General features: G+C 41.5%; 2 protein-coding genes across 2 annotated transcripts; both read right to left on the bottom strand.

Moving 5' to 3' along the window:
- Positions 1 to 68: 68 nt before the first annotated feature.
- Positions 69 to 26,676, bottom strand: si:ch211-106e7.2 (serine-rich adhesin for platelets). The gene is made up of 4 exons (XM_037767633.1): positions 26,273 to 26,676; positions 2,139 to 6,519; positions 838 to 900; positions 69 to 727 (listed from the first exon to the last, which is right to left on the bottom strand). Exons 2-4 carry the CDS (start codon positions 6,496 to 6,498, stop codon positions 603 to 605), a joined length of 4,548 nt encoding a protein of 1,515 aa, XP_037623561.1. The 5' UTR covers positions 6,499 to 6,519; positions 26,273 to 26,676; the 3' UTR covers positions 69 to 602.
- LOC119486725 lies at positions 19,732 to 20,827 on the bottom strand. Its single transcript, XM_037767039.1, has 2 exons — positions 20,166 to 20,827; positions 19,732 to 20,126 (listed from the first exon to the last, which is right to left on the bottom strand). Exons 1-2 carry the CDS (start codon positions 20,791 to 20,793, stop codon positions 19,732 to 19,734), a joined length of 1,023 nt encoding a protein of 340 aa, XP_037622967.1. The 5' UTR covers positions 20,794 to 20,827.
- Positions 26,677 to 27,349: the final 673 nt, after the last annotated feature.

Below are 27,349 nucleotides of genomic sequence, written 5' to 3'. Positions count from 1 at the left end.
ATGTTTGGACACTTGATTAAGTTGATTTGGTTTGTGTGCTTCAGTACAACAGACGAATGGAAGTTCTGCTCAGTGAAAAGTGAATTTATTTCTGGTAAAAAAAAGAGTTTCAAACAGTGACTTGTTCATCAAGTTTCTTGTTTCTTATAAAAAAAATATGTCCAAGATGCAAATATTGTAGAAAAACATTTTAAAAATATAAAAATATAAATATGTAGCTGAAATATACAGCATGTCTAAATGATAGTTAGTTAGTTTGTTGTTGCGTTAGTTTGCGTAAAATATTATCGTGACACCTTGGGAACTGTATCTGAAGTGGATGACTTGAAAGATTTTATAGTAAACAGACACTTTTATGTGCAAACTGATGAGAACACGTGACCTGTATTACAGTAGGAACTCTTATTGACAGACTGTTAAGAGCATAAACTTCCATTTACTCTTCAAATATAAGTATAGTATAAAAGTATAAAAACACAAAGACATCATTTCTGTAACAACAAGGTTGTTGAAGCAAATTTCTCAAATGAAACATTTCCCACACAGAAGACAATACTTGACTTAAAAATGGTCTGCTGCCAGGGAAACCTCCGCCTGTCCTGTTACTCATTAATGATGGGTGTCAGCGTCTTCTCGTTGTATTTCTTCTGAAACTCATGGAAGATGCTGTCAGTCTTGGGAACGGAAGGCGAAAAACACTTCCTCTCAGGGATTGAATACCATGTACCTACGGAGCAGTTCATTTATAATAATTAGGGAAAACTGTAATCACTGCCTAAATAATAAAGAAATACTTAAATAAGAATCATTTATACACGTTTCAGATGTATTCGTTACCTCTGGCCCTCATGACAGTATTGTTGTGGCTCTTGTTCTTTCCTTCAACAAACTCATGCTTGTCTGGGAAAGAAAAACATATTTCTTTAAAACAAAAGCATCACAGAATACATAATCACTTGAATTATGGAGAGGAACCCCCCCCCCCCCTTTTCCATTTTAAAACTTCAAGAGTTTCTGGATTACCTGGATCTGGGCAAAACGGTGGAGTTTGGTTTTCAAACATGTTGTCTTATGTGGAATAATTCTGTCTCGAGTCTGTTCATGCATGACATGACCAGTCCAGATAAATAAGCTGCTCAACACTGTCACATTGTGGCTTTACTTTGTAGAAGAAAATGTAATATCTACAGCTGTCGAAGTTAATGCGATAATAATAACGTGTTAATGCAAATTAGTTTTAACGCCACTAATTTCTTAAACACATTAACACAATTGATCTTCCAGAGGATGTACCGGGCTCAGTTTTAAAGCTAGAGTGAAGATACTGGTATCAGATGAAACTAGAAAACCTGATGAATCCATCGGTACCAACCCAGTCATACTAGCTTTCTCTGGGTACCCACGAGTCTCCCCTTTACAGACTTGCCCACTTTATGATAATCACATGCAGTTTGGGGCAAGTCGTAGTCAAGTCAGCACACTGACACACTGACAGCTGTTGTTGCCTGTTGGGCTGCAGTTTGACATGTTATGATTGGAGCAAGTTTTTTTAATGCTAAATATCTGTCATTGTTTTGTGTTGTTAATTAATTTCCAATGATAAATATATACTTACATTTGCATAAATGTTGATAAGAGTATTAAATACTTGACAAATCTCCCCTTAAGGTTAATTTAGAACAGATACAAATTGTAATTAATCTCGATTAATATGGACTATCATGCGATTAAATATTTTAAACGATTGACAGCCCTAGTAATGTCAAATAGTTTTATTTTTATTTTTCTATGATACTGTCTTTCTTTATTCTGAATTAAGTGCCTGCTTTTCTATGACAGTAACCACTGATCAAATTTAGTGCACTTGTCATGAGATGTATTTCAGTTCTATAATGTCTCTGTGGTTCACGGGGGAAATAATTGTGGTGATGTTATCAAGTTTTTAGTAGTAAGCCTTTGATACAGACTGGGGGAAGGAGTTTGAAAAATATGGGTGTTTATCAGGCAGAGGGACTAACAAAAAGACACTACCGAGTTGCATTATGGGAAGTGTAGGATTATTTTTGGAGCTTAAGCCATATTAACAAGTCAATCTAAAATTGCTGTAGTACCTCTTTAATCTCAATGTTAGCATTTACCTGGGACGGGATCTTTGGTTTCCTTTGTCCCATTGTATCCATCTTTGAAGCTGAAGGAATTGGGTAAGACACTGAACTTCAGGACATCGCTATTCTGGAGGGGCATGACAGCATGGCTTCCATTTTCAGCCTCACTTCTCTCTTGATCAGCAGGCTGGTTGAGTGTGATGGTGTGGTTCTCTGTCTTCTCCTCTCCACGTTTGAGTCTGTTTGAGAGGGACCACCTCCTCTTCAGTGTCAAGCAGGGCTTAGTTTTTTTATTCCAGATCCTCATTTCAGAGGAAAATGGCAGCTCCTCATTGTTGGCGGGCCCGACCGTATCAGCTTTCTTGAGACTCCCCCCAAATGAACTACACTTCTGTGCTTTCAGTTTGCTTCTGCGCCTGATTTTAGTTGGTGGTAAACTTATCTTCCATTTTTTGTAAAGCTGTTTGACTGAAAATTCCCATGTTGAGATAGTTTTCCTGGACTTTCTCTTCATGGGACTGAGATTCACAGTCAGAACTAGTGGAGGACTTGGTACTGCATCAAACACAGCATTTGGAGATGAAACATGGCTCTTTCTGCTGCCAGTTAAAACACGCTTATCTTGTGGTGTTGAGCCAAACAGTACCAGTTCTACAGTTCGAACGTTTGAGGCTGAAAGTTCACCATCAGTCTCATCAAGAAAAATCTTCCCACATTTTGAAGCACCCTCAAGGACATGGAATTTCTTTGATTTCTTAAAAACTGGGAAAAATCTATCATGACCGCTTAGTCTCTTCCCCTTTCTTTCAGCAGTTTCATGTTTACCACTCCAAGTTGTCTGTCGGGCACCGGTCACACTAATTTCAGTTTCCTCTTCAGTTTCCAATGATGACTCTTCCTCATTTGTAGATATCAGCTGAGCTGCTTCAGAATGTTCTTCGAGGTCTGACATCTCACTGGCAACTTCACTTTCGCTGCTAGAGAGATTTTCAAGTTCTTTGTCACTGCTGTCCGAAGTACATGACTGCGCATTTCCTATAAATCTCAACTGATCTTGTACACAACCCACTTCAGGATCCGATTGAATTTCAGTTGCACTTCTGGAGATTTTTTTGGTTTCTTTCTCGTCTGAACCACTTGATTGGCTGCTTTCATTTTCCAAGTCTGGTATCTGCTTTCGAAATTCATTTTCAAGGCTGGACAGATGATCTTCATTTTTACTTATGAGAATAATACTCAACTGGCTACTATTTATGCTTCTCTGGGAAACGTTCTGTGGTTCTTTGTCAGAATAGGAGTGAGGTTTGTTGTCATCTTCGGTTAAGTCAATGGTGTGACTGAGTTCATTGCATAGCTCAGGCCAGTCAAATGTCATGACCTGATAGCTGTCGTTGTCCTTGCCCTTCGCTTGATTCTCTCCTTCTGTGGCAGAGTGGAATTTACTGTCAGACCTGATCGCACACAGTTCATCTTTCTTTTGTACTGCCACCTCTTCCTTGACCATGGTCTTCTCAGTGACATCTTTATGACTTTGCTTGTACTTGCACTGGCATTTACTTAAAGAAGCAGTGTTTGACCCCCAAATTATTTCCTTCAACCTTTCAATGCAGCAAACCTCTTCTATTGGACAGAATGACTCATTCTCCAGTTTTCGGTCACTCAATGGGGCATCTGTAATCCTAGGTAGCTCACTCTCCGCAGAGCTATTCGTGACTATCTCTGGCTGGTTGTCCGTGTCCATACTTTGTGGCAGTTTGCTTTGTACTTGCTCAAAGATAACTTTGGCCTCTTCTGGAGGCAAAACTTGGATTTCAAATGAATATGGGTCACTGAAATCACTCTCCACTTTATTAGGAGAGGCAGTTTGTGTTGAAATGGCTTCAACAGTGGAGTCTTGTTTTTCTTCACTTGAGTCAACTGATTCAAGCTTTATCGATGACAACATCTTGTTTGACACCTCACTTGCAATTTGTACAGGAATGCCGTCGTCTGTCTCGACCTGATCTGACTGGCTGTCACTCTCGAGCGTGTGAAGACGACGCTTCAAAGACCACGGGAAGTCAAAATCTTTGTCAATGTCATCAAGCTGCTCATTAATATTCAACCATGATGACTTGTAGGGCCGTTCTGAGTAAACGTCATTATCTTTGAGGACATGGTAGCTTTCGAGCTGCTTCCCAAAGCCGCTCTCTACTTGTGACAGTATGACAGAGTCTGGTGTTTCATGTTCGCTGCAGAATTTTTCAATACCAGCGACACAATCCTTGTACAAGCAAGTCTTGAGGTCATGTAACAATTTTTTTAAGTTGCAATCCCAAAACATGCTTAATAATTTGCGTAGAGTAGAAAACTCAGAACAATCATTTAACTCCATCTGAGCTTTTTCGCCATCCTGTATCAACTTATTTAACGTGGCAAGCATCCATGGGGTTGTTGGGACTGAGGAGAGATCTAAAACCTCCTTTGGATCTGTTGGCATCTCACTTTCATCCTTCTCACCGCTTTCGTTCATTGTCACTTTGGAGGTTACTGATTGTTGAGCAGTTGGTGCAACACGCTGGTCTACTTGTATGTCAATAGCCAGCTCAGATCCTGTGTCATCTGCACATAACTGTTTTTTCAACAAGTCTTGAGGCCCAGCTGTATTTGAAGATGACACAATGGTACCATCATTGGATGCTGCTGATTGCCTGATTGCAGATTTGCTGTACCTCATTTGATTTGGGTTTTCCAGGTAAAGATAAGGTCCTACTCCAGGTCCATCCTGTTTGTTATATGGTGAAATAAATAATTTCTCAGGGTTACTCAAAGATACATCTGTTGCAGTGTCCTCAGGCAATTTACTGATTGTGTTAGGACTGATCTGCTTGCTGGCAACCTGGTAACTTTCCTGTGACAATGGTTGCACGACAGCTACAGCTCTTGTGCGGCCAGGAGATAAGTGAATGGAGCTGTCATTTGCCTTGACAGATGAGAGCATTTCAAGCCTTTCACGATTGTTTGCCACAGATGATTGGGTCTCCTTTCTCTGTGGTGAAATGCCCTCAGGCAACTGCATCAGTTGAGATACATCACTTAAAGATCCAACAATTTTTTTAGGAACCAATGCCTTACTTCCATCTTGTGTTGCTGTGACGACAGATGGCACATCTAAGCTATGCTGTGTGGACATAACACTGTGGGTTGTTTTAGGCAAATATTGTCCAGAATTGAGTGGTAAGGGCTGGGAGGCATTCAAGTTATATGTTTTCGTTACAGTCGATGTCACAGGTTGCATATTTTGATTGGACGCCGTTATTCTGACCTTGCTGCCAAACTGCTGTTGTCCGTGAGGTGAATTAGTATTCACCGGAGGACGACCATCTGTGCCAGCAGTGGATGGATTACGTAGATAGTCCTCAATTTTTGCAATCTTTTGGCGCATTTCCTGTTGTGTATCAACAGCAGGATTTAAGGGAAGCCCATTTGTTTTTGAGAAGAGAAGGCTGGCTTCATACTGCCTGCTATATGAATTTGAGTTAATGGAGGAGGTGGCCTCTCCCCAGCTGTTATGTGTTGAGTATTGTTGGGTTTTCGGACTCATGCTGGAAACGAGAAAATGATGTCCATTTGATGATGAGTTTGTTGTAATGCTGTTGTTTCTGAAAGACTGAGATACAGCTGTATTATAACTTGGAGGGGAGTAGCGAAGCTGAGGAACATTTTGCTTGGGATTGTTGTTATGAGCAGTCTGTCTGTAGGTGCCAGTGTAAGTCACCTCTTCACGTGGAAGTGAGGTAGCTGTTGTAGTGTATGCTGAAACAGGTTTAGTCGACTGTCCATTGTGAAACAAGCTATTCTTATCCCTACAATATTGGAGATCAGACACAACGTTACCATCCGTTGTGCTCATACGTGTCCTCATTGATTGTACTCTCACTGACTGGTTCCAATGTGCTGACATGTTTTGCTGAGGGTACGTAGTGTTTACTTCCACCATGTTGGGTGGACTCTGGGTCGAGGAGTTCTGATCTTGCTGAACTACACAAGTGACCGGCAAACCAGGGTATCCACTTTGCGTATTAGCAGATGAGTGTGGCAGATTGCCTGTTAAAAACATTTTCAGATAATAATTGTTCCCTCCAGCTGACTGCTGAGAAGAAACTGCCTGATGAGGAACTGCTGAGGTCTGCCAATTTGATGGCTGCCTGTTAGAGTAAGCTCCATCGCGATAGTTCAAATTTGCATTATGTGGTGGTCGGACTCCCGTTTTCGCTGTCCCGTACTGCCATGAGATATTTGCAGTCCCAGCTTGCTGATTCCTCGTTGTGTTGTGGGTGAAGGAATCCTGTGAGGATTGTGAAGGTGGTCCAACCTGTCTCTGCTGTCCGTTCATCCATGCACAAGACTGCATTTTTGTCCTCCGTAGGCTTTCCTGAAAGAGAAATTCAAAAAATATTAACAGTTGTAAAACAACAGGTTAGTACACAACCTCACATTTTAAAAAATCAATCTTGTGGTCACTCAAGCACACACACAATCCTGTTTTTTTCTTGTCCTTGTCGAGGTCTCTTGTTTTTCAGCTGAAGCGTCATCATGACTTGTGTTTGTAAAGACATCATGTTAGCCTGCCCTTTCTGCTGCCACCTGGCCAAACAACTCAATTATGTCTTGATATTCCTGTCAAACCAGTGGGTTTTCAACCCTGACACAACATAACCTCCAACGACAAAAGTCTCTGTCAATTCTTAACATTCCTGCTGAGAGACTGGCATGTTTTCTTACATATCAAAGCATAACTGCTGACTGATTCTATCTGCAGTTGTTTAGAGTATCAAGAATATATTGCAGAAGACATATCGTTAATGTAAAAGACAATCGGGGGACTGATTTGGGGCCATATACCCAGTTAAACTATGGGGGCACGTTACTAGCTAACACAGCTGCATGCTCAATTTCACAGGTTATCAATCTGGGTGATGGAGGCACCGGTATTTTGGTGTGTTGTTTACGGTGACCAGACTTCCCGATTTGTTTGGGACTGTCCCAGTTTCAAGCTGATGTGTCCCGAGTCCCGACAAATATCTGTAAAACACTCAAATGTCCCGGTTTTCAACAGTCATTAACAAATTGTCCCGGTTTTCACAACAATTAAAATAACAATAGTATACTTACATAGACGTTTATCATGTTCTACTCATTAATTAATTTGTGTGCACAAGATAAGTATACAGAGAGCCAGCACAGCGCACCACTGCAGTTAAGGCACAATTACGCACGGCAGATGTGGTGGTTACATTTAGTGCAGTTTTGAACCACAGAACCCTTAAACGTGGCATTTTGATTAATTATTCTACACAGTTCCTTCTGCGCATCAACAGGCATTTGGCTCCTCTTATAACTCCCTGTACGAGGGCCCAGACAACAATACGTTTCCTCTGAGAGAAAACTCTCTACAGGACTCCTAAACTGTGAGTGTGTCATGAGGTGGACAGCCCTGTGATTAAAGCCTTGTTATTTAGCTAATGTTTCATGTGTTCTCAAGGTACATTTCGTTTGATTTGTATGTTAATTCAATAATTTATTTGCATGCAAGTTACGTTAATGTTATGCTAGATTTATAGTGGACTGGAGCTTCTTATGAATATATGATTCAGGTTAGTAACAGATTAACGTTAGTAAGTTAGCTAAACTGTGATAATACTATAACTAAATTAACTCTGAGCCCGTTAGCTAACGTTATGTAAAGTAATCTACAGTGTTTGATATGGTGACCAGGCGTTAGGTAGATTAGCCACAGCACCAGACAGATTGGATTACAGCCCAGGTGATTTTTATCACGGCAGAGAGTGCTTCATTCATAATTACGATGCATTATTTTCTGATGATCAAGTAAGTTGTTAAAAGTTTTTCTAAAAGTTTCTGATGGCCATGAAATGTATGCCTTTGTTGTTTTATAGCTAAGGGATAGTTTATAGCCTAGAAGAAACAAATCACCGGCACTCACAGATAAAGAGTCTTTTAGGTTTATTCTGGGCAATCAAACAAACGCGTTTCAGCCATAAGCCATCACCGATACTGTTCAAGATTTGGAGACATGCTCACTGCTATTTTCTATAGTTTATATCCAACCAGTGCACAATTAATAATCAGAGGAGGTTTGTAAACCGTGATATTCCCATAACATTTGCTATTATTAGTTTATTATTATTATTATTATTATTATTATTATTATTATTAAAGTAGCTTCCGGATTGAAATAAAAGGAAGAGAGAAGGAATGAAGTATGCAGATTTTGTTAACGATATTTATTTATCCATAACTCTATATTTTCAAGGGACACTTAAATTGCAACTTTTTTTAAAATTTAATTTGACTTGCCATGAGCCCTGTAAAGTATGCCTACAATCATCTTTTCATGAACACTGTCTTTTAATGGGGCTGTTTGTAACTTTTTAAGCGTAAAAATGTACCGGGTCGGGACACGTGCGCGCTCGCATATGCGCGCTCGTGTGTGGCCAGAGCCTCGTCTCCTCTGCCTGCTTGCCTCTAATCACACAGCGCGCGCGTCCTCGCTGTCTCGCTCCACCTCTAGACGTGAACGCGCGCTCACTACACACTGCAGAAGAGTTAGTTTAGCTCTGAGAATATCTAGTGAATGTACAGTGGACGTTTGTGCAGAAATAACTGCTGCAGCTCCTCCAGACCAACAGAGATTTCCCGTGTCTTGTGAAGTGACGGAGCTCCGCAACGAGACACGTTATCGTCTACGACCGGGTGCCTGTCGGAGGCGATAACGTGTCTTGCTGCGGAGCTCCGTCACCGACCCGCTTTTCCTTCTCAGCCTCCAGTGTCTCACACCGGAGGCTGAGCAGGAAAAGACAGCAGTGATTCATGGAGAGACCTTCGTCTGGTCAGCTAACATTACTGCCAAGCAGCTGAAATATAGAGTGATATTGTGGTTTTAGCTGACGTGTGTCACCTCTCTGTTTTGAGCGATGCTCGTTCATGTCTATTTAGAGCAAGCAAGCACGAGCCCGACGCCGACTTTCGTTGACTTAACGGCCACAGGTGTCGCTGTTAACAAGCAATTCTGAAAGTTACAAATAGTCCCTTTAACTGATTTTAAATGTGGAAACTGGGGTAGATCATCAGAATTTCGTATGACTTGACTTGTGACTTGCTTGACCTGATCAATGACTTGACTTGACTTGCTGGATTCTCACCACAGTGACTTGGGACTTGCTTGAGACTTGCATATGTGTGACTTACTCCCACCTCTGCCATACAGATAACCTCTGTAAACAGCAAATTGCTGATGGACTCACTCAATGTCCGGGGACAAGGCATGACAAGCCTGATAAGATGTCTTGTGATGCTCTGTTGCCTGTGAAGATGCTGTTCTGTACCAACTTAAGGATAATGATTCACTTACTACCTTTCCCTGATCTCGCATGTATCAGTATGTATGTGTATCATACAGACGTAGGCAAAATTGTTGGTACCCTTCCGTTAAAGAAAGAAAAACCCACAATGGTCACTGAAATAACTTGAAACTGACAAAAGTAATAATAAATAAAAATGTACTGAAAATTAACTAATGAAAATCAGATATTGTTTTTGAATTGTGGTTCAACAGAATCATTTAAAAAAACAAACTAATGAAACTGGCCTGGACAAAAATGATGGTACCCCTAGAAAAGATGTAAAATAGTTTGACCATAGGGACATGTTAAACTAAGGTGTGTCCTGTAAATAGCATCAGAGGTATCTTCAAACTTGTAATCAGTCAGTCTGCCTATTTAAAGGGTGAAAAGTTGTCACTGTGCTGCTTGGTATCATGGTGTGTACCACACTGAACATGGACCACAGAAAGCTAAGGAGAGAGTTGTCTCAGGAGATTAGAAAGACAATTATAGACCTTCATGTTAAAGGTAAAGGCTATAAGACCATCTCCAAGCAGCTTGATGTTCCTGTGACTACAGCTGCACATATTATTCAGAAGTTTAAGGTCCATGGGACTGTAGCCAACCTCCCTGGACGTGGCCGCAAGAGGAAAATTGATGACAAATTGAAGAGACGGATAATACGAATGGTAACCAAAGAGCCCAGAACAACTTCCAAAGAGATTAGAGGTGAACTCCAAGGTCAAGGTACATCAGTGTCAGATCGCACCATCCGTCACTGTTTGAGCCAAAGTGGACTTAATGGAAGACAACCGAGGAGGACACCAAATCATAAAAAAGCGAGACTGGAATTTGCCAAAATGCATATTGACAAGCCACAAAGCTTCTGGGAGAATGTCCTTTGGACAGATGAGACAAAACTGGAGCTTTTTGGCAAGTCACATCAGCTCTATGTTCACAGACGCAAAAATTAAGCATCCAAAGAAAAGAACACTGTACCTAATGTGAAACATGGAGGAGGCTCGGTTATGTTATGGGGCTGCTTTGCTGCATCTGGCACAGGTTGTCTTGAATCTGTGCAGGGTGCAATGAAATCTCAAGACTATCAAGGCATTCTGGAGCGAAATGTGCTGCCCAGTGTCAGAAAGCTTGGTCTCAGTTGCAGGTCATGGGTCCTCCAACAGGATAATGACCCAAAACACAGCTAAAAACACCCAAGAATGGCTAAGAACAAAACATTGGACTATTCTGAAGTGGCCTTCTATGAGCCCTGATCTAAATCCTATTGAACATCTGTGGAAGGAGCTGAAACATGCAGTCTGGAGAAGGCACCCTTCAAACCTGAGACAGCTGGAGCAGTTTGCTCACGAGGAGTGGGCCAACATACCTGTCGACAGGTGCAGAAGTCTCATTGAGAGTTACAGAAATCACTTGTTTGCAGTGATTGCCTCAAAAGGTTGTGCAACAAAATATTAAGTTAAGGGTACCGTCACTTTTGTCTAGGCCAGTTTCATTAGTTTGTTTTTTTAAATGATTCTGCTGAACCATAATTCAAAAACAATATCTGATTTTCATTAGTTCATTTTCAGTGAATTTTTATTTATTATTACTTTTGTCAGTTTCAAGTTATTTCAGTGACCATTGTTGGTTTTTCTTTCTTTAACGGAAGGGTACCAACAATTTTTCCTACGTCTGTATATCATATGTATGTTCTGGAAACTGCTAAGAAACCCCCTTATTGTCAATGTAGCTAGGAAAGCCATCCATCCTCTGAATGCTCTAGGTCTCTAGTCTGATCCATCCATCCTCTGAATGCTCTAGGTCTCTAGTTTGATCCATCCATCCTCTGAATGCTCTAGGTCTCTAGTTTGATCCATCCATCCTCTGAATGCTCTAGATCTCTAGTTTGATCCATCCATCCTCTGAATGCTCTAGGTCTCTAGTCTGGTCCATCCATCCTCTGAATGCTCTAGATCTCTAGTCTGATCCATCCATCCTCTGAATGTTCTAGGTCTCTAGTTTGATCCATCCATCCTCTGAATGCTCTAGATCTCTAGTTTGATCCATCCATCCTCTGAATGCTCTAGGTCTCTAGTCTGATCCATCCATCCTCTGAATGCTCTAGGTCTCTAGTCTGATCCATCCATTCTCTGAATGCTCTAGGTCTCTAGTCTGATCCATCCATCCTCTGAATGCTCTAGGTCTCTAGTCTGATCCATCCATCCTCTGAATGCTCTAGGTCTCTAGTTTGATCCATCCATCCTCTGAATGCTCTAGGTCTCTAGTCTGATCCATCCATCCTCTGAATGCTCTAGGTCTCTAGTCTGATCCATCCATCCTCTGAATGCTCTAGGTCTCTAGTCTGATCCATCCATCCTCTGAATGCTCTAGGTCTCTAGTTTGATCCATCCATCCTCTGAATGCTCTAGGTCTCTAGTCTGATCCATCCATCCTCTGAATGCTCTAGGTCTCTAGTCTGATCCATCCATCCTCTGAATGCTCTAGGTCTCTAGTCTGATCCATCCATCCTCTGAATGCTCTAGGTCTCTAGTCTGATCCATCCATCCTCTGAATGCTCTAGGTCTGTAGTTTGTAGTTGTAAAGTTTCACAAGGCTGTGATTATCCCAGAGGTCATCACAGGTCATTTGATACAGTAAATGGTAAATGGACTTGCACTACATTTCAGCATTCACCCATTCACACACACATTCATACACTGATGGCAGAGGCTGCCATGCAAGGAGTCAACTTTGCCCATCAGGATCTGATCTAAATACTCATTCACACACCGATGGCTCAGCCTTCGGGAGCAATTTGGGGTTAAGTGTTGCTCAAGGACATTCAAGGACATTTCGACATGTGACCAGAGGAGCCGGGGATCGAACCACCGGCTTTCCGATTGATGGACGACCTGCTTTACCTCTGAGCCACAGCCGCCCCAAGTGAGGTCAAATTTATAAAAATGGTCTCACTACAATGAAATGGCTCCTATGGGGACTAACATCTTCACACATGAATACAGTTGGGCTCATTGGATCAATAAGAATCTCAGCTTTACAGTGAGACCCAATTTATGTAATTCCCGACTGTTTAGGGACTCCAGTATGCAGAAATAATCAAACACACCATTTTAAAAATAGGCGGAAATAACACATGTGTACTGTATACAAACAACTGCATGATTTTTGCCCCAAACTGCATGTGATTATTATAAAGTGGAAATGTCTGTAAAGGGGAGACTCGTGGGTAGCCATAGAACCCATTTTCATATAACACAGTTCAATTCAATTCAATTCAATTTATTTTTATATAGCGTCAAATCATAACAGAAGTTATCTCGAGAGGCTTTTTATATAGAGCAGGTCTTAGACCGTACTCTATAGCTTAGAGACCAAACAAGAGATCCCACCAAGAACATTGCAATGTGCTGTGGCCAGGAAAATCTCCCTGTTTAGCGGGTAGAAACCTAGAGCAGAACCGGGTGGGCGGCCATCTGCCTTGACCGGTTGGGTAGAGAGAGAGAGAGATACAGCAACCACAGCAACCACAATAATAGCACAGCAGCTGTAATAACTAATACAAGTAGGACTAATAACAAAAATCCTATTATCCTATATAATCCCACAGTCTATTCATAGTTTTCACGTGACGTCACGGCCCTGTGGAAACCCCACCTGGAGGGCAAAACAAAGCTGCCCTCCACTGTCCGCCAGCGACAGCTCAGCTTTTACACACTGTTAGTTGTTGTTCAATTTGATGCACAAACCGAAGAGAAGACGAGCCTGGACTGTGTTTCTACAGCACCGACTCAGAACCAAAACCCAGAGCAGAGGATTGTGGATTTGTGCAATTAAATTAGACATGCCACCGTACCTGACGAGAGCGGACTACACTGACACTGACTGCAACTGAACACCCATGCAACCAACGACTAGGACCGAGCTAGCCGTCTCTCCAATCTCCATGGTCAAACCATCTCATTTAACCACTCAACCATTTAAATCATTTTCCATACATTGCTTCGCAAGCGGTGTTACTACGTCTGTTCCGCCTGTGTCCGTCTCCAGCGGTGTTACTACGTCTGCTCTGCCTGTGTCCGTCTCCAGCGGTGTTACTACGTCTGCTCCGCCTGTGTCCGTCTCCAGCGGTGTTACTACGTCTGCTCCGCCTGTGTCCGTCTCCAGCGGTGTTACTACGTCTGCTCTGCCTGTGTCCGTCTCCAGCGGTGTTACTACGTCTGCTCCGCCTGTGTCCGTCTCCAGCAGTGTTACTACGTCTGCTCCGCATGTGTCTGTCTCCAGCTGTGTTACTACGTCTGCTCTGCCTGTGTCCGTCTCCAGCGGTGTTACTACGTCTGCTCCGCATGTGTCCGTCTCCAGCAGTGTTACTACGTCTGCTCTGCCTGTGTCCGTCTCCAGCAGTGTTACTACGTCTGGTCTGCCTGTGTCCGTCTCCAGCGGCTGGTTTAACTATGCAGCTAGCTTGCCCGCACTAACCAACGTTAATTTCTTGTCCTTCACCTCGCAAACAAAAGCACTAGTGGTCACTAGTGCTTTTGATTGAAAGTACAGATAACTGTGACGTTACACTTTCCTCTTGGTGACAGTATAAGGGATGGAGTCTCCACAAGATATAACGTTATGTAGCTAAACATCACCAAAGTACAGCTCCGGGGACGTAGCTGAGACAACTTTTCAACTAGCTAGCTATGCTAGCTAACGCTGTCTGGTTATCAACTCCTTGATCAGAATAGAATATAGTCACTTCCATCACTGCTCATTTTAGAAAGGCCACCGCAAGAAAACGTCTTCTTTGTTTCGATGATCAAACAGACAATAGATCATAGATGTTTGTTACTTGCTGTCAGCGTTAGCTGGTGTAGCTAGCATGCTGACAAGCTAACAAGCCTACATTTTCACAGTATCAGACAGAATTGCATAGTGAAAGCGAGGCTTAAGGGAAACCAATCTAAACGCATATTACAGAAACAAAGAAGATGTTTTGTTGTGTTGACGTTTCTAAAATGAGCAGTGGTAAAAGTTATTAGATGCTGTTATGACCAAGGAGTGTACTTAATGTGATTCATTCAAAGCCGTGTGATGTTAGGAACTAAGGCTAATACAGATACAACCAACATTTTGACTTGGCCTGATTATTATTTATTATTATTATTATCCACTCATATTAAACATGAATCCCAATTAGTGTGTGAGTCTATGAAAATAATATGCAAGATAAGCATATGGTTTGTTATTATGAACGGCCGAATGGTGCGTCGCTTTAAATGCTGCGGCTGCAAGGAATTGTGTAATGTTATTCTCTCTTTTCCTTTGGTAAAGGATGCTCCAGGGGGGAACGCTATGCTGTGTGTTTATTTTAGGCAATGTGGTCCGTCCGTTGCAGGCAACTCTAAACTTGTTAGTGGCTCAAAACAGTTTAAGCTCGAAACTTTAAAGAAGCACAATGACAGCAAAAAGCACAAAACCTGCCGGGACCGATGCATGATGGAAAAAAGGGTGCGACCAAATCATGTGCTAGTGCGACCGACTGAGAAAGTTGGTTGCACCAGTGCTCCCTGTGGAAAAGTTAGTCTAGAGCCCTGCTTAATGTGTCACAATTAACATAACATGTGTTGTCCCAAATTCAACTCATTGATGTGTAAGATTTTAACAGGTTGTGTTGATATTGACACATCCTTCGTAAGAGTGGCACTTAAATGATAAAAATACCGCAGCAGGTACTGTATATGGGTCACATGTGCCTAAGACTTGCAGTTTGTATATATATATATATATATATATATATATATATATATCTTTGTTTTTCCTCATTTGAGAGGTGATCTAAACACTTGCTGATTGTAAAAAATAAAGATTTGACATCCTGGTGGTCTTCCTGGGGGCTTGGTTTTGCCCTCAAGCCCTCAAGAATGTGAAAGACTGGTGGAGAGCATGCCAAGACGCATGAAAGCTGTGATTGTAAATCAAGGTTATTCTACCAAATATTGATTTCTGAACTCTTCCTAAGTTAAAACATTAGTATTGTGTTGTTTAAAAATTAATATGACCTTGTTTTCTTTGCATTGGTCGAGATCTGAAAACACTGCATCTTTTTTGTTATTTTGACCAGTTGTCATTTTCTGCAAATAAATGCTCTAAATGACAATATTTTTATTTGAAATTTGGGAGAAATGTTGTCAGTAGTTTATAGAATTGAACAAAAATGTTAATTTAACTCAAACACATACCAATAAATAGTAAAACCAGGGAAACTGATAATTTTGAAGTGGTCTCCTAATTTTGTCCAGAGCTGTACATTCAACAGCTGCCAGGTGAAGCCAGGGTAATGCAGGGACATCTCTAAGATCTATAAATATCACAACAACAACTATGATTGTATGCTGTTCAGTAGTTCAACATGGTTTATGATTAATATTTTCTATCATTGTTTATCACACTTTTATATGTCTGTAAAAGGATTACTTCTACAGTAGCCAGTGAAGGGCAGCAAGGATCGGTGTGATATGGTCGCTTCTCTTAGTAACAGTTGAAGCAAGGCAGCAGCGTGTTGTATTACCTGGAGTCTTTCGATGGGGATAAAACAGGCGCACGAAGGGAAAAGTATTGACTCATATTGTGGAAATGTACCGTAACGTTGGAACCAATGGAGTCAGTGGCACTGGTATTGAAGGAACAGTTAGTAGCTACACCAGCACATGCTTTTATCTATTGTACATTTGATCACCTGAAAGACGGTTGAATCTTCTGAAACACACAGCAGAGCAGACACGGTGGCTCTGGCTGCTGCTTTAACACACAGCTGCTCTAATGAACATCTGCTCAGCACATGGTCCTGTTAGTGTTCGGGGTTGGCACCGTTTTCATTTTCAGGGAATAGACCCGTGTTTCATCTCGATTTACCGCCACAACAATGAAAACGTCTCCACTGCATCCATGCAGTTCCTACAGAGCTTTAAACTGAGAAGTAAGCTAACAAGCTAACAAGCTAACTGAACTTAGTTCTGACTTTAATGAACACTCAGCATGTTGGGACAGACTGGAGTTGGACTTTTTCCAAACTGCGTCTGTTAACGAGTTCATGTGGACGGACAACACTAGTCAGTTAAACTACAATACAACACTAGTCCGTTAAACTACAGAACAACACTAGTCAGTTAAACTACAGTACAACACGAGTCCGTTAAACTACAGCACAACACTAGTCCGTTAAACTACAGCACAACACCAGTCCGTTAAACTACAGCACAACACTAGTCAGTTAAACTACAGCACAACACGAGTCCGTTAAACTACAGCACAACACTAGTCCGTTAAACTACAGCACAACACTAGTCCGTTAAACTACAGCACAACACTAGTCCGTTAAACTACAGTACAACACTAGTCAGTTAAACTACAGCACAACACTAGTCCGTTAAACTACAGCGCAACACTAGTCAGTTAAACTACAGTACAACACTAGTCAGTTAAACTACAGCACAACACTAGTCCGTTAAACTACAGCACAACACTAGTCAGTTAAACTACAGTACAACACTAGTCAGTTAAACTACAGCACAACACTAGTCCGTTAAACTACAGCACAACTGTTGTATCTTCTGTGTTGATGCAGTTGAAGATGTTTGAAGAGAAACTCCGCCGACACTGTCTTAGTTGTATAACAAATTTATTACAATAAGTTCAGTATCGTAAACAAGTAACACGTTACTTGGAGAGCCTCCAGCCGAATAATGAGAAAAACTCTCTCGAACGTATACAGACAGCTCCTTAAATACCGAGCTTGTTCTGGTCAAACACTTAGTTTCCTCATATGGTTTTAGGAGAGGGACAAATAAAAATAGAAACACCTCTTTTTTGCCACCATATGTCTCTTCAACTCTGACCCAGGCCTCCCAGGACCCTGCTGACTTAGCATTTGGTATATCTTTACCTTTACCAGATGTCTCTTCAACTCTGACCCAGCTCTAAATCAGGAAGGCCCAAACAACAACTAACATTCCAATATACTCTCCTAATACAAACCATCTATATAAATATGCTGCATCTAACAGCAGACACCTCATATTCCCCCCTTCGGGACTAGTTAAAGTCCCGATAAACCGAATATGAACAAACATGTGTACAATGGTGTCAAAAATGATAATTCCTCCAACATAATCTTAACAATACAGCAATATTTAATAGAGTGTGAAAGCGAAAAACCTGTCTGGCAGCTATCTTTCCTGAAGTGTCCCTCAAACAATCTAGACAGGAAAATTCTTTCACGGCCCCTCTGCCTAGGCGGCCACATATGGTACTCCAACCCAATTAAAAGAGGAATTTTACTCAGTCTTCATAATAATATAATGTTAAGCAAATACATATGGAAACCTCAGCAAATAAATTCAAAACAATGTCCACTTTTAGGCTGGTCGACCCATCGTACCTTCCAATGGACCTGTCCCTGCCTATCCCCAATGTCCCTAAGGACCGAAAAAGCAAGAAAAAAAACTGAGGTCCCAACATATTAGCCCCATAATGCATCGAATCAAACATGATAAATTGCACAAATTATCATGCAAAAATAACATTTCGTACATACAATACATATATGTTATTTCATTTTTCCATCATCATTTTTCATTTTTTATTCATTTTATATTTTCTAAACACCGGAACTTATCAGCTTGTAGTTCCTCTGCAGCGTCGATTCCCAATGTAGTAGTAATGACATGTTTACTCTGAACATTTTCACAATGTCCTTGTTCAGAGTCTTTCATCCATTTTGATTGTCTTTATTATACTTTCTGAATCCCTTTAACAGCTTGGGATCCTTGAATCATCAACCGCTCTTATAGCGGTCCTCCCCCAATGTTGTTCTTAAGGGAAAAAGAAAACACCAACCAGTATCTTTTGTAGAAATAACATACAATTCAAATCATTGAATACACTTCTAAAATAAATGTTAAAACTATAAGTATGTTAAATGTGGTTAATATGGATATTTCTCCACCAGTTCACCTTTCATCATTACTTTCTCATCCTCGTCCGACTCAGTCCTTTCTAATAATGGCATCTGAACCTGATCTCCTGGCATCACTACACCAACCCATCTCAATATCATAGCCTTCGCAAAAGTCAACAGCAACGTGCAAAAACAAAACATCACACATAACGATAAAAGTACTGCTACCATAATTTGAACTAGCACTGCTCCTAGTGGCCCTAATTTCTCCTGCAACCAACTATTTGCAGACCAACCAGCTCCTTTCGATGGACCAAATGAATCTCTTATGTGCTTCAGTGCATCTATGACATTAGTTATATTATCTGAATTATCAGGAATCAAAGTGTAGCAGGCATCTCCCGTTAAATTTAAAGCAACACATAAGCCCCCTTGTTTGGCCAAAATATAATCAAGAGCCATGTCGTGTTTTAACAATGTCAATCTATGGCTCCTTTGGGTGTTTGACAACATTTCGAAACCTCTTATAGTTTCGTTTGCAAAGCCCTGTAAGGTGTATGTAATGTTATCAATATGATCTGCCAAAAATGTCACTCCATACCATGGAAACAATCCTATTCCCCACTTTTCTCCTATGCTTATTCTCCAATGGTAGGACTCCAGATTGTGAAATTGCGCTAATTCTCTTTTATTCCTACTTCCAGAAGCAACATTAGATTGAGCCTCATCAGATGCTCCTCCCTTCTGTACAGAAAAAACTTCATATGGGAGTTTCAGTGTTGCCATATAGCAACATCCTGTCCACCCGTATGGTAGAAATAAATAAGCATTTTCACCACAAATCCACCAAATATCCCTGAAATTTCCTATAGTCACATTACCAGGCAAAACTTGATGTTCTACCATCAAAGTTCGACTCAGCTTACGCTTTGACATGTGGTATATTTTCAAGTCTTGCACAAAACAGTGAGACCCCTAATTGTAAACTTATGAGTAAGAAGCATGCGTGGAGACATATGATCATATGATATGACCGGGGGCTGGAGGATATACATGTAGGACAAAGGAGCCATTCGTGGTCATGCGCTCAGCTCAAGATGTAGCATGACATGAACACATTATAAGGAGGCGCGAGAGCCCCGAAGTGCAGGACTTTCAGATTTGACTTGAGACCTCCGGACGCTCTAGACGTTCGTTATGACATTTGTTGCTTGTTTGTAATAAACTCTATTATACCAGCAAGAACAGTGTCCGCGGAGCATCCTTTCTCATCACTTCAACAGCACTGTCGCAGGAAAGATACGACAGACACTTGAAAAATCACTTCATACAACTTATTCACATCCTCATCCTCACGCTTTCCTAAATCCATCATATAACCATCACACTCTGATATTCCCATAAACATTCCAGACCCCTTATTAGTTTCATTTGAGCAAAAACAGTACTTTGCCCTCACAGGTTTCACTTCCATCGGATCAGGTACCGCTGTCGTCACATTTTCATGTTGTTCAAATAAATTCACATATGGTAATCCTGCCAACCAAGAACAATTCAATCTAGGCTTAAAAAGGTTCACTGATAAAGCCATCACTTTATCCACTGATGATTGCTGTTGATACAAGAGCCATGACAGTACAGAAGATTGACATGAAGTAGTTAATGGTTCCGGTATCGCCTCCAAAATTGAAGGCCATGTACCTGGTGTTGGTACTTTCAACACACATGGACCCTTCAATTTCTTGATTGATCTCACTGAGTGTGTTAACTGCTGAAACCATAAATTTCTACCTGCCCATGGGTCTACAATTCCCAACGCTGAAGCATCAAATCTATATGCTTTCCACTTAGCTTCTCTCTTCTGCAATACATGGTTCTGTTCAATCATCTCCTGTGATATCTGATCCAAGTCAACAAACTCCTTTCCCACATCTACAATATTCTTCTGAACAGTCTCAGATGAATTTACAACCTTCTCTTCCTCAATCTCCTTCCTACTATTCACACTAATCCCCATCTCTAACATAAACTTCCGGCTCTTATTTACCATCTCTTTCACTTTCAAGGATACTTTATCAAGTGTCTGTGTCACATTCTCCAATTTCCTAGGCGTTAATGTTGCCGCCAAGGTAGTGTTCTGATCGAAAGCATTATCATTATTTATTGATTTCAAATTTAAAATAGCAGCCTCTATCCGTGTGTTATTTACCTTTGCAGTAGTTGCTTCAACAGGTCTTAGGTTTGTTATCATAAGTCTCACCTTACGACTTATGTAACCTTCAATCCAAGAGTGACTAGATGGAACAAATTTAAACTCTGGCTCTCGATATGTACACATATATTCCCCTTCATCTTCCCATGCAAGGTTGCGCACAGCAAGTGAACAATCATCCACAACTTTCTTATACCTTATATCATTGTACAATAAGTACTTCCTTTGATTATAAGGCGGACCGTAGTTTCCAGGAGGCATCAACTCCACATCCTCTCCACGACTATTTTTCCACTTGGGAAAATAGTTAATACGGCTATTCCCTATTCCACATTTACAAGGAAGAATAACCATTTTTCCAAGCTTGGATCTGACCACTATCTCCTCAGGTTTTGGCGTCGTAAAAATCTTATTAGGTACCTCTGTTATTAGCTGTGACACATTCTCTACCATCCTAAGTTTCATATCGGAGAGGTTTGACCCTCCTCCGGACTGGCCTGGGACTCTTTTTTCCAACTGAACCTCCGAGTTCTCTTGCAACGGAGTCAGATCTCTTTGCATCCTCTGGTGTTTCACTCTCCACTGAAACATGCTCTGTTGTTTCTGGGACATATTGGAATTTGATGTCCCCAAATGCTTTTCCTTGTCCATCATCAACATTATCATTACTGACATCATCAAAAATATGCTCAGCATCATCAACATTTTCCACAATCTGGACAATCCCCCCTTCTTGATTTTGACTTTGGAGATCCTCATGCATCTGCCCTTCGGCTGCATGTTCTCCCCTATTTTGTTCCACAGAGTCATCTCGGCTCTGTGAGGGTTGTACCTCTTCTCTGGGTGCTTTAACACAGTGCGATAAATGATACCAAGTTGGAGATCCCTTAACCTGAACTGCAGTTCCCGTACTGCGAACAACCTCAAATGGTCCTTCCCGTCGTTCGTTATACCACTTTCTCCTGAAGACCTTCACAAATACCTTGTCTCCAGGCTGCACTGTACTCCTCTTTTGCTCATCAAGCCTCTCCTGCACCTCCTCTTTCCTTTGCCTGTCAGAAACATATGTAGATATTCTTTTGTGCAAACTAGCCATGTATGCAACATATGTTCTCATTTCATCTTCCAAAAGGGCCAAACTTGGTCCCTTTCCACTAGTGCGCAAACAAGGTGTTGGCATCCGTCTTCCTGTGGCCAACTCATGCGGTGTCATGTGCAAATCACGCAACTCACTTGAACGACATATCATCAAAGCCAATGGAAGTGCTGCTACCCAATTTAAGCCTGTGTGCTGACAAATTTTAAGAATCCGATTTTTCAAAACTCCATTCATTTTTTCACATATTCCTTGACTTTGCGGATGATAGACTGCACCAAGGCGCTGTTTAATTCCTAATTTTTGCAAAATCAATTTCACTGTCTTGTCAACGAACTCTTTCCCATTGTCTGAGGATATCCGATCTGGAAGCCCCCACCTGCTTATGACCTCTCTACACAAAAACTTGGCAACTGACTGAGCGTCCTTCCGCTTGGTTGGACAAGCTTCAGGCCATCTTGAAAATCGATCTACCACAACCAACATGTACCTTTTCCCTTCAACTGGTTTGATCATATCAACATAGTCCACAACTAGCTCACGCATAGGACCCCTTGGAGTCGGAATGTGACCAGGTGGAACTATCACACCCCTCCGAACATTATTTTTCAGGCAGATTATACACCTGCCAATAACATAATCAATCTGCTCAAGCAGACACGGTGCCCAAAAACCATATTCCTTTGTAATCTTTCTCTTAACTTCCCCCCTTGCAACATGAGCTAACCCATGTGCCTCCTGAATCATTAGACCTAACAGGTCTGGAGGAGCTATTATCAGCCCCTCATGATTTCTCCAAAGACCTGTAGAGTCCTGGGTGGCACCTCTGTCTTTCCACAACTGTTTATCAATCTCAGATGCAGCATCATGCATTAAAATCACATCCCTAAGTGTGATTCTATCTTCCAAATCCACTTCATGAGTAACCAACAAAACTTTACCCACTCTATCTGCTACTGTAACTGCTTTTGCTGCTTCGTCAGCTGCTTTATTACCTTGTGTGACTCTTGACAAATCCGCTCTATGTGCTGCACACTTAGTTATCGCTATCTTCTTAGGCTTCATCATAGCATGTAGCAACTTCATTATTTGAGCATGATGTTGTATTGGAGAACCATCGGTTTTCTTAAACCCTCGGCCCTTCCACACTGATCCAAACAGATGACACACATTGTGAGCATAAGCAGAATCTGTATAAATTGTCACTCGCTTACCTTCTGCTAACAAACATGCTTCAGTTAGCCCCACAAGTTCTGCAAGCTGTGCAGATGCAGGCTGCGGTATTACTTCAGCCTTCTCTACAACAAAACCCTTTGCTTGAGCTTTTACAATAGCATATCCCGCACTCAACTTATCTCCCACACGATAACAAGATCCATCCGTCCAATACTCCAAATCTGCCTCACGCAATGGGAAGGCTTGCAAGTCTGATCTAAGCCTTGAATATTTTTCTGCTTCTTGAACACAATCATGCGGTTCACCATCCTCTGGAGTTGGCAAATTTTCAGCTGGATTCACTGTGGCACATCTTGCTAAGGTCTCAAATTGAATCCACAACATAGTTCAGCTCAAACTAAACCAATCCACAACAGAATTTTAAACCCACCAATTGTACTCCATTAATTAATTAAATGTCTTAACTAGTCAGTCTGTTGCCAAGCTTCTTTTGAAATAGCACATATAGACAGAATGTGCTGTTTCCCACTTCAAATTGAAAATGTAAGCAATAGATATCAACTTCCAATGATCCTAAATGCTTATACAAACATATTTTCAAACAGCAGGTATAGAAAGAGTTCGTGAACAAAAACAGTACTGGCCTTGTGCAGAAGTTTGTCTGGGTAGGAGTCTGACGTCGCCGAATTGGTCCGCGTGACACACTGTTCAGGCTCCACCCGTCTCTCCGTGTCTCCCCCACAAATGCAAAGAACAAAGGAAAAAACAAAACCAGATCTTTCTCTTCACAATTTAGTTCAATAATATTTTGCAACCCTCTTTTTTTTTTCTTTTTTCTTCTGCCAGCACTTTGGGTTATTTATAACAAATATTTTGCACTTTTAAGCACCAAGCATTATTCCATATCATTCATCATCACCATAAAAACTCTCAATGCACTCCACACTTCTCAAATCCTTCACCATCATAACTCACTCAGCACTCTTCATTCCTCTCTATCATATTTATCTATTACACAGAGTTTATATACTAATCTCTCCACTTCTCCTTATTTATCTTAAATAAGTCTTTTTCGGAAGCTCATAGCAAATTATTTAAATCTTGTAGAAATGTCCTTAAAAAGGCTCATAAACTTTATTTATCAAATTAAATGTCTTCCGAAAAAGTTCATCAATCTTAAATCAAACTTATAAAATCTTCTCTAATCTTTTCCTATCTCCCTTTCCGGGGCTTATATTTTAACTCTTATTTTTAATATCCTCCAATGAGGCTTATAGAGTTTTAACAATTTAAAACGTCCCCGAAAAAGTTTATAAACCATAAACTTAATCCTAACGCATAATCTAAACACAACACTGGAATAGTAACCATCTTTCTAAAACAAAGTATTCGTGTTCTAAGCACACACACTCATAGAGACACACAATTTCAGCCTGCAGTGCTGACGTCTCTCTCGACAGAGAGACAGAGAGAGGAGAGGGAGGAGAGGGAGGAGGGAATCCCTCTTCAGCCTGCCAATATACTTAACTTTAATTTCGAAAACACAAACTATAACAAAACCAAAACCAAAATCACAATCAACAATCTATTCTAAAGACGACTCATTCATACTGTCCTATTTAAGCATGCTTTTGCCGCTTCCTTATTCCTTTTTATTCCTTATATCTAAATTTTGCTACCTTCGAAGTGTAGAATATCTGACAAAACGGCATCAGTCGTGGCTCGTCAGCCCACGCCAGAGAGGGCGTCTATCTACAAATATTTTCCTCTACACTTCCAGTTATTCGCTTATAACCGACCTGATGTAATATTCAGGTTTTAGGCCCGTACTAAACCGCCTCCCAGAGGGCTTTTATCCAAATCTGCGGCTTCCTTTAATCCTTATTCCTGGTTATACACCTGGTACCAGGTTTTTCCTTAAATTCCACTTATTCAACTTTCACGCAGCGGTTAATTTACACATGTCTTATGGTTTAAGAAGTTTATGAGCGCTCTTCTTCATTAACCCCGCATAGTTTTTTAACTCACTTAACGTTACTCATTGTTAGGCTCCTTGCCTTTACCCTCTACACAACATTTCCCTTCTACTTTTTATTCTTAACTCTTACTCTACCATCACTCCCCCCTACTGCGTTGCCCGCAACGCAGTAAAACAATGGAGAATAAGACAAATTTAAACGGAACTTCACTCACAAACAGCAACACAGCATGACAAATATTCACCCACACAGAATCATGTCGGTGCGGCCAAAAACCAACACAGCCAGGGACAGCACTAATCAGACCTCATCCCCCCCAAACAGCGTAATGGTGTAGGCTCACCTAGGACGAGAGGAGGAAAGCAGGGCTGCGTCCAGCTGCGCCGCAGCCACAAACACGTCCTGATAATTCGTGACGCCAAGTTCTGTTGTATCTTCTGTGTTGATGCAGTTGAAGATGTTTGAAGAGAAACTCCGCCGACACTGTCTTAGTTGTATAACAAATTTATTACAATAAGTTCAGTATCGTAAACAAGTAACACGTTACTTGGAGAGCCTCCAGCCGAATAATGAGAAAAACTCTCTCGAACGTATACAGACAGCTCCTTAAATACCGAGCTTGTTCTGGTCAAACACTTAGTTTCCTCATATGGTTTTAGGAGAGGGACAAATAAAAATAGAAACACCTCTTTTTTGCCACCATATGTCTCTTCAACTCTGACCCAGGCCTCCCAGGACCCTGCTGATTTAGCATTTGGTATATCTTTACCTTGACCAGATGTCTCTTCAACTCTGACCCAGCTCTAAATCAGGAAGGCCCAAACAACAACTAACATTCCAATATACTCTCCTAATACAAACCATCTATATAAATATGCTGCATCTAACAGCAGACACCTCACAACACTAGTCAGTTAAACTACAGTACAACACTAGTCAGTTAAACTACAGCACAACACTAGTCCGTTAAACTACAGTACAACACTAGTCAGTTAAACTACAGTACAACACTAGTCTGTTAAACTACAGTACAACACTAGTCAGTTAAACTACAGCACAACACTAGTCCGTTAAACTACAGTACAACACTAGTCAGTTAAACTACAGCACAACACTAGTCAGTTAAACTACAGTACAACACTAGTCAGTTAAACTACAGCACAAACTGACGGGTTTAACGCCAGATTTCTTCAATTAAATGTTCCTAGAGTCACTGCAACACATTCCTCTCATTTCTGCACACACAAGTGTGTAGAGGCAGAGAAAGGCTGTCTACGTCGCCCCAAAACTATGTGACCTAGTGGCGGTAGCCTCCGGGTAGCCTCCGGGTAACCGTGGCTGCTGCTGTACTCACTGTAGAGGTCCAGCTCCAGGTCCAGCTCCAGGTCCAGCTGTACCGGTCGGGAAGTCCCCGGGAGTCCGTGCAGTGAACCCAAATAACGCTCCTCTCCCTTTTTCACGCTCATTCCTCCATAATAGTCCCCATCTGTTATGAATCCACGAGCCGAGCGAAGGGTGGACAAATAGTCCCCGTTGTTGGTCTTCAACTCGAAGACCAACAACAAGCTGCTACCGTCCAGCTGCGTCCTGAGACAGAGACAAGACACGTCCTCCCCACTGCGTCATGTGTGACGTCACCCGCAGGAGGAGGAACCCCGCTCATTCACCAGAGCTGCACGAGCTGCACCCTGCACCACCCTGCACGCATCAAGCCCCCAAGGCTAGGACACGCGTCATCAATACGTCATATCATTGGGGTACCACACATGCGCAGTAAAATCTGGTCTGCACTCGCCGAAATTGAGCTAATCAAAATGCACGACCGCAGCTTCAGTTCCACTGCGCATGTGTCATACCCCACAACCCAAGACCCATGTCCATCCGTCACCTAACCTCCTTTCCATAGACCTTGCAGGCATGGGCTGCACTCTGACCACATGCATGCTGGCATCATGTAACTTTCTTTTTTTTTCACTTTTTTTATTGAACATTTCAAACAATTCAAATTTACAAACAACATGGCTCAGATGATTGCATTAGAGTAAAAGGACAAGGTGCATGCACAACAAAAACTGAAAAATATGTTAAATTATACATGAAAATTATTAAGAGGAAAACAAGCAGTAAGAGCTGATCTGAGGTCTGCTGTCCAGCTGCCGTCTACGAGAGCCGGCTGTCAATCACTCACGAACTCCGACCAAACGGTCAAACTAGGCAGCGCTGATCAAATATGAATCAATATTCTGTTACTGTAATGTCTATTTCTCTCCTCAGATGTTTTCAGAATCCTCTTCTAGTGTACGGTTTAGCTGTAAAATGAGAAAGTTTGTGACGTGGCCGCCATTGTAAAATCTGCTGAAGGAACGCCAAGTTCCGGTCACATGCACGGAGCACAGCCAATAGGAACGCTCTCTCTCTCAATGAAATGACC

Source organism: Sebastes umbrosus, chromosome 4 (genome assembly GCF_015220745.1).
Source record: "Sebastes umbrosus isolate fSebUmb1 chromosome 4, fSebUmb1.pri, whole genome shotgun sequence".
NCBI lineage: Eukaryota > Metazoa > Chordata > Actinopteri > Perciformes > Sebastidae > Sebastes > Sebastes umbrosus.
Note: the sequence above shows the minus strand (reverse complement) of the source record. Positions and strands in the feature narration are given on the sequence as shown.